At 42.8% G+C, this 15,594-nt stretch overlaps 1 protein-coding gene across 20 annotated transcripts in view; it reads left to right on the top strand.

Annotated features, from left to right (window-relative positions):
- The window catches only part of kcnt1b (potassium sodium-activated channel subfamily T member 1b), a 60,034-nt gene that overhangs the window by 38,960 nt on the left and 5,480 nt on the right, over positions 1 to 15,594 (top strand). For 8 of the 20 annotated variants that reach the window (XM_047328914.1, XM_047328917.1, XM_047328915.1 and 5 more), the window contains 21 exons: positions 62 to 226; positions 784 to 920; positions 1,742 to 1,805; positions 2,347 to 2,455; positions 2,555 to 2,663; positions 3,560 to 3,709; positions 3,808 to 4,043; positions 4,318 to 4,338; positions 4,945 to 5,158; positions 6,387 to 6,492; positions 7,020 to 7,192; positions 7,956 to 8,027; positions 8,147 to 8,281; positions 8,653 to 8,764; positions 9,436 to 9,537; positions 10,193 to 10,276; positions 10,378 to 10,506; positions 11,126 to 11,146; positions 11,334 to 11,631; positions 13,408 to 13,470; positions 13,719 to 13,769. In XM_047328914.1, coding sequence (XP_047184870.1) covers positions 62 to 226; positions 784 to 920; positions 1,742 to 1,805; positions 2,347 to 2,455; positions 2,555 to 2,663; positions 3,560 to 3,709; positions 3,808 to 4,043; positions 4,318 to 4,338; positions 4,945 to 5,158; positions 6,387 to 6,492; positions 7,020 to 7,192; positions 7,956 to 8,027; positions 8,147 to 8,281; positions 8,653 to 8,764; positions 9,436 to 9,537; positions 10,193 to 10,276; positions 10,378 to 10,506; positions 11,126 to 11,146; positions 11,334 to 11,631; positions 13,408 to 13,470; positions 13,719 to 13,769 — 2,551 coding nt within the window. Of the gene's footprint in view, positions 1 to 61; positions 227 to 783; positions 921 to 1,741; positions 1,806 to 2,346; positions 2,456 to 2,554; positions 2,664 to 3,559; positions 3,710 to 3,807; positions 4,044 to 4,317; positions 4,339 to 4,944; positions 5,159 to 6,386; positions 6,493 to 7,019; positions 7,193 to 7,955; positions 8,028 to 8,146; positions 8,282 to 8,652; positions 8,765 to 9,435; positions 9,538 to 10,192; positions 10,277 to 10,377; positions 10,507 to 11,125; positions 11,147 to 11,333; positions 11,632 to 13,112; positions 13,155 to 13,407; positions 13,471 to 13,718; positions 13,770 to 15,594 lie in introns of all 20 variants that reach the window. The other 12 variants (XM_047328923.1, XM_047328934.1, XM_047328919.1 and 9 more) reach the window with 9 other exon arrangements.

Here is a 15,594-nt window from a genome sequence, read left to right on the forward strand (position 1 = left end):
GACTAAATCAACTCTTGTTGCTGTTGACTTCACGTTGATGCTGCTCTTGTCGTTGTGTCAGTTTGAAGAACTGGCGTACCTGTGGATGGAGAGCCAGAAGCTGGGGGGGAACTACAGCCGCCACCGGGCGCAGACAGAAAAACATGTGGTGCTGTGCGTCAGCTCACTGAAGATTGACCTGCTGATGGATTTCCTCAACGAGTTCTACGCTCATCCCAGACTTCAGGTACAGTGGCACGAATAAATGGCCGCAAGGAAGGACATCCCACTTTCTCCTGCCTGCATTGGAATGGATTTGTAGTGAGATACATGACAATTTCTGCCGGAATCCTGTGGGATAAATATTGTACATGAAGAGAATGTATTATAAGTATAACTTACTGCACCACAGGAGTGTTGTTTTAAGCTGCTGAACCTTACCTGCATCAATTATGTGCAACAAAATATGGTATAATGTATCAAAAATAAAGAAACTGCAGAAAAGAGCAGTTTGAAGGGCCCTATATCAATTCTCTCAGTTTGCTTTTTTATGACGATGTATGGGCTCCTAAATGAGCCCAGTCTGCAGTTTTCTGCCAAAGTTGGAACAGTTTTGGTCATTTGCAATTAGAGATTTCTGTCTGAGCTATTTTGTCTGATCTCTTCTCCGCTTTTGAAGCTCTCTGCCAAATTGTTACTTTGATCATCGCACATTTAGCCAGGAATATTTCATGTTGGACAAAAAAAACTACCAGGTTTTCAGTGGATTTAGAATTAAGCACTCGTGTCTCTTTCGTTGCGCAGGACTACTACGTGGTGATTCTGTGTCCGACGGAGATAGACATCCAGGTTCGCCGTATCCTCCAAATCCCTCTGTGGTCTCAGAGGGTCATCTACCTGCAAGGATCTGCCCTCAAAGACCAGGACCTGATGAGGGCCAAGTGAGTGGACACATGGCATGGATTCTCACATTTAGGCAAACACAAACACATACAGTATGCAAAAACAGATACAAAATTTGGATATATTTGCATCTATACCGCAGCCAGCCATCTTAATACGCTGTCTATGAACTTTAAGTTCTGTGCCAGAATCTCTGTATAAGAATATTTTTAAATGTAAATATAAAGTGTAACGCCTCCACCGTGTAGATAGAGATACTTCCAAGTCCGTGTTGGCTGCCCTCTGCTTACACATCAGTGTAATGGGATTCCACCCTGCTCTCATCAAAGGCCACATACATGTATAGCAATAAAACCTTGGCTCAGTTGATGCAACCTATTGTTGCACCGGCATCACCGGTGTGCCGCTCTGGTTTTTCATGGCTGCTTCAGGACATTTTAAAGCTTATTGGCAGATGTTGTTTTGCAACAGGGGGGGATTTAGAGGCTGTTGCAATTTCACACTCTTAATATGTAATAGGTAAAAATCACCCAGCCAGGTATAAGCTTTCTAGACGCATCATCAGCTCTGCTTTTCTGAAAGGTTTTCTCGTCGTCATTTCATACTGACGATCTCAATTGAGTTTTCTGTCACAAATGAATGATGCATTGGCAAAAACCCTGCAGTCTAATGTCGACCATCAGCAGATTGTTGTCATGCAAGAATAGGGCTGTTAACCTTTTCAGTCATTGTCATGGGACACAAGCACTCATCCATGCCTAGCTTTTCTTTAAAGCATTGATCTTCTTAAATAATGACTTTTCTGTGAGGCCCAATGTCCTCTCCTCACCAGCCCGTTTGTCTCTCTGTCGACCTGCAGGATGGATGATGCAGAGGCCTGCTTCATCCTGAGCAGCAGGAACGAAGTCGACAGAACTGCCGCCGTGAGTCACGTCGACAGCAATTTGTCGAAGCAGTTGTAAACTCTTGTTTTGTTTCCCCTTAATAAGACCTCTTGTGATAAGAATATTTTCACTGTTGCAATTTTCTCTTTCCATTCTTCTTCTTCTTCCTTTGTTAAAATTGACTGAGAGATTGTAGATACTCGACACGCCTGTGATTCTCTGCGTGTTCAGAGTGTCTCTGAGGCAAACTTCAGCGCCCATAAAAGTAAAATCACATTTACGAAGAAGAGTAGCACTCAGTCGAGCACTAACCTGCCGCCAAGGCCCCAACAGTCCCCTTAAATTCAATTGCACTAAAGTGCATACACTCAAAGATATCAGTCTGTTAAATATGCCAGATTTTTTTTTCTTCATCAAGATCCACTAATTATTCCCAGGGAAATTGGAGAAAATTTTAAAAATTGCCTTCTCTCAATCTTACAGAAAGTGAAATAATAATCCTTTTGTTTCTTGGAAATGCATTCAGTAGTTTTTAAGCATAATCCTGCTAACAAAAATGGAAATCTTTCTCGTCCCACAGGACCACCAGACCATTTTGAGGGCCTGGGCCGCCAAGGACTTTGCTCCGAACTGTCCTCTCTACGTCCAAATTCTCAAGCCTGAAAATAAATTCCACGTTAAGTTTGCTGGTAAGGGCAGGGGGAGGGTCACAATACCTCCTGAAACACAAGTCATTGTGTCTGTTTGTTAGTTTTTCTAAATCTTACATCTCCTCCATTTCCAATCAGATCATGTGGTATGTGAAGAGGAGTTCAAGTACGCCATGCTGGCGCTCAATTGTGTGTGTCCGGCCACGTCCACCTTAGTCACTCTCTTGGTTCACACCTCCAGAGGACAGTGAGTATTTCACCTTGACTGTACTTATTGAAAACTCAATCAATGATATGATTTCATCCCGCAGAACAGCTCAAACCCATGAAATGAACATGTTGTGTAAACTTTTAATCTCCGTAGCTGTGAGTGTTCTGTTAATTTAAAAAAAAATCCTTTTGTACCATTATTCACGTGGACAGATTCAATCCCATTTGATTTGATATTAGTGGAAAAAGGACTGGTGCCTGTGCAGCAAGAGTTCTAACTGTTTATAAAAGACTGCACCTGGCTTTCGTCCCGCAGAGCCGACTACTGTACTGTCACCGCTGCAGAACAGTAGTCACTGTCGAGTCAGTAAGCATTACACTTTTCCCCTTTTTAAGGCTATAAATTTCTTCGCCGCTCTCGACAGCAGAGACAGGGACACATTTTAACTTCCATTATGGGAACCTGTTCTGCCTCGGGGCTGGGAATAGTGACAGGAGTGGAAAAGGCCGCTGTATAATTTAACATTATCAAACTGATGAAGTTTATGAAGTACATGAGCTGCCTACATGCAATGACCTCATAGCCTTTTTCTGTTTAAGTAATCATTGTGAGTAGACTGTAGGAGGCTGTGGATTACAAAGTCAGGATAGGTCGTATCTATAAAAGATAGAGAATTGAGAGCTGCTGCTGAGTTGTAAACAAAGTCACATTTGATATAAAGTTACTTTCCTTCATCTGGGAACGACTGTCGACCCACTGATGAAATAAAACCCTGAGACATTTACTGCAAAATAATCGTCCTTACATCTTATTCAAACTTAAAACCCTATATTTCCTTTAAAACAGGGCTGCTTTCGTGCCAGCGGAAGTATGAGCCTTCATTTTAATGTGATTTCAAGTCGCTAATATTGTGATAATACTTTTCCCCCCAGGGAGGGGCAGCTGTCACCGGAGCAGTGGCAGAAGATGTACGGTCGCTGCTCGGGGAACGAGGTCTACCACATCCGCTTGTGTGACAGCAAGTTTTTCGGCGAGTACGATGGGAAAAGCTTCACCTACGCTTCCTTCCATGCCCATAAGAAGTTAGTAAAAGACAATATCATAGCAGTAGTGGTTGATGTCTTTTAGAGCAAAAAACAAAAACCGGAAACTTGTCTTGCGCACCCTCTTTTCCTCTCAGGTACGGGGTGTGTTTGATCGGGGTGAAGCGGGAGGACAACAAGAGCATCCTCCTGAACCCCGGCCCGCGTCACATCATGGCCGCCGCCGACACCTGCTACTACATCAACATCACCAAGGAGGAGAACTCGGCCTTCATCTTCAAGCAGGAGGAGAAGCACAGCAAAGGGCTGTCCGTCACCGGCCTCTACGACGCCCCCTCCAGGCTGCCGGTGCACAGCATCATCGCCAGCATGGGTGAGAGTGAAAGCTGTAGAGAAGCTTGTTAAAAAAAGACGCCAGGAAGATGGTTGATGATGTTTGCAGGGTTTCCTTGTAAGAAGAGAAATAGGATGCTGTGTTTATTTACTCCGAACTGCACTCAACAGCGAACATTTCTGAATGGCGGCTGCCTTGTTGATGTTGTTTGCTTTCAACTGACTGGTGCGCATGAATTTTTTTCCTAAATGCTTTTTTTTTTACTTTGTTGGCTGAAAATCTTGTGTTGTGCTTTTTCTTCGACCTGTGAAAGTGGATCAGGCCACTTCATATGGTAAGTTTGCGCATGGTGCATCACTTTCTTTCTAATCTTATTCACTACTTTTTAAAATATTCGCAATTTATAGTACGTTATTAACTCTACGGGACATTTATATTTCATTATTTTTTAATTATCTTGCCCTTTTTTGAAAAAGATGTTTATATCTTACATATGTGTTGTGCATATACCTTGTAACTGATATACATGATATATGTATTGTGCACGTACATCATATTACAAACCACCAATATGATGTCGGTTAGTGGCATTTTTTATTTAATTTTTTTAAACACAAGGTCAATGATGTTTTCAGGCCATTCATGGACATGATTCAGAAAGCAATGCATTTTCTCCTCAAGGTCAAACAGCTGAGCTCAGGAAGGCGATGGGAATGTGGGTGGCTGAGCTGCTGAACAAGCGCATACATGGACTAAATTATATCCAATATGAAAAAGCCTTTTCCAGCAGGGGGAGTGTTGTCTGAGATAAAATGGTCGTTTGTGTGCAAAAATGCACCGTTGACTGTTTACACACGGCAGTAAAAGTGCTGCGCATGCGATTTTCTGAATAGCCTCGCGCTCAGTTTGTGTACATACAACGATGCAATGTGACTTTCAGGCACTGTAGCCATAGATCTCCAGAACCCCGATCCGCCCGAGGAGAGCGGCAAACTGACACTGCCGACGGAGAACGGCGACGGAAGCCGCAGGCCGAGCATTGCGCCGGTGCTCGAGATCGCCGACTCCAGCGCTATTCTGCCCTGCGACCTCCTCAGTGACCAGTCGGAGGACGAGACGAACCAATCGGACGAAGAGGGCTCTGTGGGGTCAGAGTAAGTGAAGTAGATCAAAATCGATCTGGTGGTTTTGTGGTGTGCAGTATATCTCGTCGTGCAGCAGTAAAAAAAAAAAAGAAAAGTGAATCTGCACGTGATTGATCTCACCCGCTCACCTCCTTTTTTCGCTCACCTCCTCTCCTTAATGCCTCGGTGATTGTAAAACGAGAGACGGATGAGACTGTATGTCATGATGCCGTAATGTGCAGGACTGTCAGTGATGAATGTGAATGTCACGAACAGGGTTGTCTGCTCTTTTTCCCCTCGACCGAGGCTCCTGCTGTGCGTCCTTACATAAATCCTCACACCCCCGACTCTCAACGTCTGTCAGCCGGCCAGACAGATCGTCGGCCACGATAGTTCAGCGAGACCCAAGGAATCGCTTCATCTCAGCAGATTGTCCCCCTCTTCTCGTGGTCTCTTTATGTGCGCTTCATCAGACCGAGATGAGTTCTGGATGTATTCCGAGCGCTGTCCGTTAGACCCCAGACATCAGTGCATCCCATAACGTTAAGGACGTAACGGTCCTTCCTAACCTCTGAGATTATTACAATCCATCGCGCTTGAGTAGTTTTTTCCTCCTTTTTAAGAGTCTTCAGTGACGCGAATACGACTCAAGGTGCCACAGTGCCATCATGTGGTGATCAGTTTGTAGATGCATTTATGAACCGAGGCAGAAGCGGACTGCTATTGGCAAACTACAGAGGGCAGTGTGAAACTGATGAGGAGGGTAATTACAGCTGACACACTACAAATCAGGGGACACCCAACCAAATTGACGCTCAAAATGAGACCCAATTAAAAACTAAACCAGGCCGCTGAAAAGTTGTAATTGTCGATGTAGTCGGAACTGAACAGGAAGGAAGGAGCCTTTCACAATTATAAACACGGGAAATTTGAACAAAACAGCTGCAAAATCTAATTACAAGCTGAAAAGCAGGAGCGGGGGTTGATTTCAAAGTCGGACATGGTGTTATGTTGGTGAATAAGATGGGAGGGATTCAGGGATTCTTTGTGATGTGAAAGAAACGTTGATCGCTCATGTATCAATACATTTTTAATCAGGATTTTTAAGAAGATGAAAACACATTTCAAAGGTGAACTATGGACTTCTGGTGCTAGAACATCTGTTTTTTAAACTTGATCCTTGACAAAGTTTAATCACAGTGCTGTTAAAGTTTGATTACACTCTCCTCGTATTTACTTCTTGTTTCCTCTCCATCAGTTTTGTGAAGGGCTACCCTCCCAACTCGCCCTACATCGGCAGCTCTCCAACTCTGTGCCACCTCCTGCCACAGAAAGCTCCGTTCTGCTGCCTTCGCCTCGACAAGGTGAATTCAACCGCAGGAAAACACCGACACGGCACAAACTAATACCACTAGTAACTAAAACTAACTAAAACCATAGTTCACCACACTGTAGAACTATGGGTATTGCTTTATCTTATGGATCCCAACTTTCTTATGGTTTCTTTAACATTGGTTGGTATTTAGCTCTTAAGTTCTAAGTTATTTCAAAGAAAAGCTCACCAAATAAAGGGAAAAGGCTACAAATGCTACAGATTTTAAGTACCGACTCATTATATTTGAGTTTTGAAGAATCAAACAGGAAATCATAGTAGGGAAGTGAAAAATACGTGATAAATGTGCTATGCATGATGAAATTGAAGTTTTACTGAACATAAGAGCATGTAAACCTATAAGTTATAACCCAAATTGAAATTATGAACCTGAATATGAGCACTATATGTCTTCTTTAAGGGGGAAACAAAGTACTGTGATGTTACATGATGTATACTAAGACCGAAGTCCAGCTAAAATCTGACTGACCGACGGCTGAATTCTCTGCCTCCGTCCAGGGCTGCACACATAACAGCTTTGAGGACGCCAAGGCGTACGGCTTCAGGACCAAGCTGATCATAGTGTCGGCAGAGACGGCGGGGAACGGCCTCTACAACTTCATCGTCCCGCTGCGCGCGTACTATCGGCCCAGGAAGGAGCTCAACCCCATAGTGCTGCTGCTGGATAACGCGTAAGCCTCTTCGACCCCCCGTCTAACCATGTGTTTGTTTGTTCTTCTTACTCCTGCAGTGATGTGCTGAAAAGGTTTCAATAATCACAGTGAAAATTCAAGGGTAATGTCTTGTACGTCAATACACTGCAGAGTTTAACACCGATAAAAATCATCTCTGACCTTTATATGCGCACATTTTCAGAAGTGCGAGAATTGCCTGCAGTAGACTTGGTAATTACAACTTGAAGAACATGTGGGTTAACCTTTCCCCCGTGATATAGAAAAGAAAGAAAAAAAATTCATTTCTAATAAAAAAGCAGGGATGGAAAAAAGGGGATCCATATGCGCCTGCTAGTTTGTGGGTGTGCATTTGCATTCGTTTGTGGATGGGTGTGGTTTTTTCAAAAAAAGTGGTCCAGTGGTAAAAACAACCAAATTGCTTTATGTAGAAAATTGGATCTATAGCTGAGCTTTGCTTTTACAATAAAAGGAAAAAATGCTTTTGCATTATTCATAAACAAAAGTTCTCTATGCATAAGAAAGCCTCCTTATGTGTTGTGGCCTCTAGTGTGTGTGTGTGTGTGTGTGTACAACTTTTAGTTCTAAATCACTGTGGGTTTCATTAACTTTAGACGGATTTCTGCAGTCGCGGCCTCTGCAGAGAGCTAACAAAGCTTTTCTTGAAATTACAACAACAATTTCATAATCTTGTCACTGGGGATTCACAAAGATAATTAGTCTGGGATGTTGCCCCTTCACGATGTTTCCTGTTTTTCCGCAGGCCAGACAACCACTTCTTAGAGGCCATTTGCTGCTTTCCAATGGTTTACTTCATGGCTGGCACCATCGATAAGTATGCTTCCACTATAAAAACCTGCTCATTGATTAAATAATTTAACAATCGTATTTATCTCAGTGGTTTTGATGGGGATTTTTAATAATCCTGCCACTGTTCTCTTCTGAACGGACCAGCCTGGACAACCTGCTGCAGTGTGGTATCATCTACGCCGACAACTTGGTGGTCGTGGACAAAGAGAGCACCATGAGCGCTGAGGAGGACTACATGGCCGACGCCAAGACCATCGTCAACGTGCAGACGATGTTCAGGTAACCGAGAGATGGGCTGCACTGTAAAGAAACTTAAACACCTAATCCTCTCAGTAGATGTTCATGAGCTGGACCTTCAAGTTTTGGGATGAAATGTGCAACCAGATTCCTCTTATTTAACTTCTTCATCTATTCTCCGTAAGGCGCCGGAGAGTAGACGCTTGTTTTTCGGAGAAGGAGTTTGAAGGAGTTTGTCTCAAAGACGAGCTCTGGTTTTCCCAAAAGCTCTGACGCTGCTCTTTTATTTAACAGCTAAAATTAAAAGCATTTATCACTGTCAGACCAGATTTACCCCTCGGCACAACACATTTCATCTCTCTCTCTCTCTCTCTCTCTCTCTCTCTCTCCCCCCTCATCTCCTCCACTCTCAGGTTGTTCCCCAGTCTCAGCATCATCACGGAGCTCACACACCCGTCCAACATGAGGTTCATGCAGTTCAGAGCCAAGGACTGCTACTCGCTCGCTCTCTCCAAGCTGGAGAAGGTTAGTGCTTCTTAGCGCGGAGGACTCGTGTAAAGACTCACAAAATTCAGGGTGACCTTGTGTTGTACAGTAAAGACTTCCAGCGTGAAAACATTCATTTTGAATTATCCTTTCTGATGCTTCCTTGCTGAATGACTAGGCCCTGAGGGAATAATGGTTTATTACCAAATCCCACTACAATGGTCAGAGGCCAGAAGTCTTTAGCGGTGAAGATACCATTTTTCTTCCCTCCCCGACATATTGCATCTGTTCCAGCAATATAAATGGAGCTGCACTCTTTCACCTTCCCCAAAATCAAGTATCAGGACCTTTTTTTGAATCATCGTTTGAAGATTTGTGATTTTTAGATCTGTGACTGGAGAGAATGAAACAAAAAGACACAGGATGAAGTGATAAAGATGATCAGTAGTATCGGGACTGAACTTTTTTTCTTCCAATTCTTAATTCTAGTTTCTTTCTCCTTCCTGTATTTTTTTTTCTTCCCTTGCCTCCAGTTGTGGCTTCAACATTCCCCATCACTTTACCAACCTGTAAGTTTTCATAGATGAAAAACCAACAGGCCTTTTCCTTTCCACATACGTCTTTTAGAAGGTGGAGAAAAAAAGACATTTTCACATCTTTCACATTTCTCTTGTTTCTCAAAATCTATATTTTCTTTTCCTTTATTTCAGATAGAGCGTGATAAGGGCTCCAACCTGGCCTTCATGTTCCGGCTGCCGTTTGCTGCAGGCAGGGTTTTCAGTATCAGCATGTTGGACACGCTGCTCTACCAGGTGGGATGACAGACTTAACTTATGGGTCTGAACTCTTGTTCATTAGGGAAGAAGTCAAGATAAATATAGACCTAAAGCATGCGCACATTACAGTAGCTGGGGCTGTCAACCTTCCTCTACTATCCCATTCAAATGTCATTCCTAATTATTTTTAATATTTGAATTAGATTAATATTTTACAGCATTTAAAATAAAATTGGCCCTATTCTCTTCATGCTCATTTTGACATCATACCAGCAACAATTGACTTTCACGGGAGTTGCAATGTCTATATATGTAGAATACAGTATGTCACAGAGAGGGGCGGTATTTTTTTTTTTTTTGGTGCACACTTACAGCATTCGAATAATTTTGATTTCTTTTAAAAAATATATATATATATATTCGACTCACGGAATTCGTTCCATCAGCCCAAACAGAAGCTCAAAACAAATTAAGGAAATGGCTGAAAGTAAAATAATATGAAAACTATCGTCACTGATTCCAGATGTGCAGTGACCAACACATTTTGATTTATGTAATGAAAAAGTGTGGGATCATCTGATTTCAACTTGATTTGCTCAGTGTGTTCAGAATCATACACACATAAATGTCTAAAAGGAATTACTTGAAGTTGAACACTATTTCACCGCAGTCCTTCTCTCTGTCCTGACAGTCGTTTGTGAAGGACTACATGATCGCCATCGCGAGGCTCCTTCTCGGTCTGGACACCACGCCTGGCTCCGGGTACCTGTGTGCCGTGAGTACAGACGAGCTCCTGCGGCTAAGCAGGAAGTGATTCTTTAAAAAATGAAGAGCGTCATGTGCAATCGGCTGGACCGTCATTCTCTCTCTCCTCAGATGAAGGTCACCGAGGAGGATCTGTGGATCAGGACCTATGGCAGACTCTTCCAGAAACTTTGCTCCTCCAGCGCCGAGATCCCCATCGGCATCTACCGAACCGAGTCTCACATGTTCTCAACCACGGAGGCAGGTTCAGTTTGATCACACGCTTTAATGTCAGATACCCGCCGTTGGCTGTGGCTCCTGGATCGGCTTTGTTACTGCTGCACCTTTTGCTTCCTGCCATTATTTTTCTTCTTAAAGCCTTTGACCTCCAGTTTTCCTTCTCATGTCATTTCCTCCCTTTGGATCTTCTCTTTAATTCTCTTTCTCCTTACTTTTCTTCCATTTTGCCTTTATCTAATTGTCCATTCTTTATGCCTCTTTGTTCGGTTTGCCTCTGTTGAAGAATTTTTTCTTTACATTTCCCTTGTTTTGTTTTCATTTTTATGACGCTTATATGACAACCGGGAAGGAAATTAACATTTCTGCTTGGACACCACAGTTCCTCGTACTTATTAGCCAGTGTGATTATTAAAATAGAAATTCAGCCTCTCAATAATATTTGTCAGGTTGCCCTATGCTGGCTAGTGTTAATTTCCCACCCTTCTTTTGTAGATAAAATAGTTAATCCAGCATATTAACTATTTCATACGCTGACTTTTGAAGCTTTTAATAGTAATTTTGTTTGCTTTGGATGCCCCCATATTTCATCCCATCCATTTATTTTTTGTTTGGATGTCTGTTTGTCCTTCTCTTGTTTCAGTGCAAGGGCAGTAATGCGCAGGTAAGAGCTTGTTTTTGATTTTGGATATTTCAGTTAATTGTCGCTATTTGCTTAAAGCAGGCAAATATCCAAAGTTCACGAAAAATGGCACCTTTAAAGTCATTACATAAGCCATACCGACTGGAATGTCAAACACTCACACACGCGGTTACATTCGTCGTTAACACCGTCACGGTGCTGCCCCCAGTCTCAGGTGTCCATCAACGTGGAGCAGGGCGAGGGGCATCGAGAGCGCGGAGAGTCGTGGAAGAAGAAGGTGGCCCACCGGAACTCCACGGCGAGCGACCAGTCGGAACACCCGCTGCTCAGGAAGAAGAGCATGCAGTGGGCGCGGCGTCTGAGCAAGAAGAGCGCCAAGCCGTCGAGTCGCACCGAGCGCATCTCGCAGCAGAGGCTCAACCTGTACCGACGCTCGGAGCGACAGGAGCTGTCGGAGCTGGTCAAGAACCGCATGAAGCACCTGGGCCTGCCCACCGTGGGATACGGTGAGTCAGACCTGTCGATATCAATATGCTTGATGAATTGACCTATCAGAGTTAATGTGTTATCCAGTTTAGTTTTTTAAATATTTATTTTATTGAATAGGGGATTCTTAACTGTAATCTAATTTTGTATTTTCATTTTACTTTTTCATTTAATTTATCGTAATATGCCTGAATATGTATTAAATGCTGCAATTTATAATGTTTGTTGCCGATTGGAGTCTGAACTAAGAAATAATTTCACTGGCTGAGTTAAACGTCACTGGAGCGAAGAGCAAGAATCTCAGTTTAGAGGGGAAAAAAACTTGAATTCATGACCAATGTTACCTGGTTCAGTTAGACTTTAGTTCATACCTGCCTTCATATCTTTTCGTGACTAGCAAGACACACACACGCAGAATGAAAATATTAACATATGACATTGAAGAATTGTAAAGTAGATCAACTACTTAATCAGTTGATGGACAGAATGTTATTGCATCTATTAATTGTTAATCAATTATTAATTGATGTTACTTTCTTTCATCATCTATTTTATTTTAAGTCCATTAAACATGATTTCAAATATGTGAACTGTAAAAGAGTCAGGTTTTTTTCCCCTGTAATAATTTGAGCAATTTTATTCCTTATGAATAATAACTGAAATAGTAAATTGCAGGACAGGATATCACAGAAAAAAACCTGTGGTTTTGCGACTTTAAACAGCTTATGATTGATTTCAGGGCACAGAATTAAAATTGTGTTTTTCAAAATGCAAGTAATTTACAATTAAACTACGAAACAAATTAAAAACAAGGATAAAGATGAAGTCAGCAACCTGAAATACAAAAGCAATAAGTCAGAATAAAGTGAAAACATATAAAAGTATGGAAATAAATGCAATCTGTCACGAAGAGTTACGGCTGTGCGGGTCTACAGCAATCAGGCGATTCTCTTGCTCCGCCCACTGACTGTGCTCTCAGCCAATTAGATTACTTCTGCTGCGATAGCGGCGCTACGTTCAGGGAACATATTCAAAACTCCAATCTGTTTCCCCCGGTCGTTTTGTTTCATCTCATCTCATATTAAGATGTTTGTGCTGAGGATCTTAATTGGACGGATCATTTATTGTCATTAACCATGAGAAAGCTTTTATTTATTCTCACATCTGCTTCACACACACACACACACTCGTCAAACTCCTCCTCCTCCATGCGCCATAACTCATACACACCGCCCCATGGTCACGATCATCACCGACATCTACACGTGAAAACGCTGTGCATGACGATGCAGGAGCACCGAGGCCTTTTTTCTTTGATCACAGACTGCAATTCGCCTGCATTCTTTAGCTGCTCAAGTCTGTCCTTTTTTTTTCTTTCTCTTCAGTCCTTCTCTCCTCCCAGCTTCATGCTTAAAAAAAAAAAAAAAAAGGCAGAATCATGCTCCAGATGTGTTGCACACTTTCTCAATATTATGTAACATGTCAATTAAATACGTTTCAGGAAGAACCCCAAAAGCTCAAGATCTTCCTAAGAACCATGAATGTCAGTGAGGATTTGTTGCAACATGTGACAGTTTGAATAATTTGGAAGTGATTCTGTGCACACACACTTAACGCATGGCTTCTTTGCATCGCTCTCACCTTGTCTGTGTCAAGACTGTGTTTTGAAAGTGCAAATGCTTTCGCTGCCTGCCTGATCTTTTATTTTGTTCTTCTTCTTGTTTCCCCTTTCCTCTGTTCCTCCTTCCCTGCTTCCTCACTCTGACTCTTCTCTCTTCCCTCCCTTCGGCCCGTAGAGGATGTTTCTAATCTCACTGCGAGCGATGTCATGAATCGAGTAAATCTAGGATATTTGCAAGGTAATTTGTTTATGACTCATCTACAACATGTGTGTGGCGCTCACGTTTACAACAGCCTATGGAGAGAAAAGACATTCTGTCCTTTTCACCAGCATCCATCAAAGAGTAGTCACCCCAACCTAATATAAGATGCTTGTCTTCCTCACACTTTTCCCTTTGTCTTGTTTCGGATACTATCCTTTTTTATAGTTGCTTTATAAAAAACAAAAAACAAATCAAGGATATTAACAGTGAACAACGTTGCTTAGAGTTGCAGGATATTTCAGAGCATCCGTATACAGAGGGGACCAGGCCGGCAGGTTAGCTTGTTGATCTGTTTACTGCATGAGTGTGTGTGTGTGTGTGTGTGCGCGTGTGTAAGTGCAGTATGTATGTATATCTGCGTGTGTGCGTCCTGCCGGATTTAGCGGGTAGACCAGCAGCCAATCTATCTCCCTTCTACCATCTGTCTCTCCCTACCTGGTCTGTTTTTTTTCTGCATTGTGTTCCTGTGAGGTGACGCCCCCAAGTGGCGAGAGTACGGCAGGGCATATAAGAGTATGGCTTTACAGAGCGGAGCGGAACACATTATGTCTGTGGATGGAAGGTTAGATGTAGAAATATAAACCCAGAACCTCACACACACACACACACGCACACGCACGTACAGGACGGTGTGAATCATAGGCGATCTGATGAAGGAAATAAAGAACAGAGAGGGGGAGAGGAGCGTTTTCTCCCCCTCGCTTGTTCAGGACACCTCAGAATTTATGATCCCTTTATACAATGGCCACAAAAACAGAAGCAGCGTTTAATTTGTCATTCGTTTCTAAAAGGTTATTGTTAATACGGTTGTTTTTGCAGTTCAGCGTATTTACAGTGGCACGAAAAACTATGCGAACCCTTTTGGAGTTACCTCTCTGCATCATGACGACGACGACAAACGAAAGGTGCTTGAGCTTAATAACATACAATTGAAATGTTTAGTGTCTCGATTGAACCCACCCACTAAACATTCACAGTGCTGGCGCGAAGCCGTGGATTTCCGGTGGCTGCAGCTCAGACCTGGTATAACTCGGACCTTTCCTCCTACGCAGCTGCCTCAGCTCCGACACATATTTTAAGAATGTCTGGTGCGAGCGGAGAAGAAAGTTCTTATTTATCTCCTTCGGTTGAGCCTCTGACTGAAACATCCAGAATTAGCTCAGGCCTCCTTTAAAAGCCCACTTTCTTCTGACTGAGCCAACGTCCGGAGGCCTGGTGTTATTCTGATGTCGCCAAACGACTGCAAAGTCGATGGCGTGTATTCGCAAGGAAATTCGAATGCTAGTATGCGGATAATACTTTTTTCGAGTAGACTGTTTGGAAGCTTGTCATGGAAGTAGGAAAACAAATTGGAACAAAGTGTTACGAGGAATCTAACACCTGGGCTTTTGTCGAACAGGGATTATTTTTGTGCACGGTACATTCACATCAACTTTCTTTACGTCCATTCTAAACCGTTGAGGTTTGAAATTTGTCTTTGATTCAAAAGACTGCTCACAGATGAAATGCAGTTAATGCTGAAGGGTTCACTTACTTTTTCCTGACACTGCAGAATGATTGTGATCTTGTCAGCAAGTGTAAGGGCAGGAAAAAAAAATTTCATTGCAATGGCTTTGTAGTCCAGCACATTAGATTTGAACATAGACATAAATACGATGTCAAATGCTGCGTTCCATTTCACCTCGGCGCTCGGAGCTCGAAAGTCGGGGTTATCGTTCCTTTATAATCTCGGAACTCAGAATGACCGACCCGAGTCTGAAGTTGCAACCGGTACGCCCCCCTACGACTGGGGAATTCCAAGCTCGAGGTTCCGAGGCATAATGGAACGCCGCAAAACTCCCAACTTTCATCTTTTAATTTGAGGAGAAAACTGAATCGAAGTCAGCTTCCATGGTTTACCTTCTCAGCTTGGTGCAGATGTTGAACCACAGCAGCTGCAGTAAATGTGCATGCAGGGCGCCTCAGCTCATTTGGAAAAGCATAAAAATAGCTAATATAAATGCTAATACAATTATTGTCACAGTTCTCAGAAAGCTGGGGACATTACCCCACCTGCACCTACTGCGACTGGAGGTGCGTTAAGGTTTAGCAGCAAACTTC

This window comes from Scophthalmus maximus, chromosome 19, assembly GCF_022379125.1.
Source record: "Scophthalmus maximus strain ysfricsl-2021 chromosome 19, ASM2237912v1, whole genome shotgun sequence".
Classification (NCBI taxonomy): domain Eukaryota; kingdom Metazoa; phylum Chordata; class Actinopteri; order Pleuronectiformes; family Scophthalmidae; genus Scophthalmus; species Scophthalmus maximus.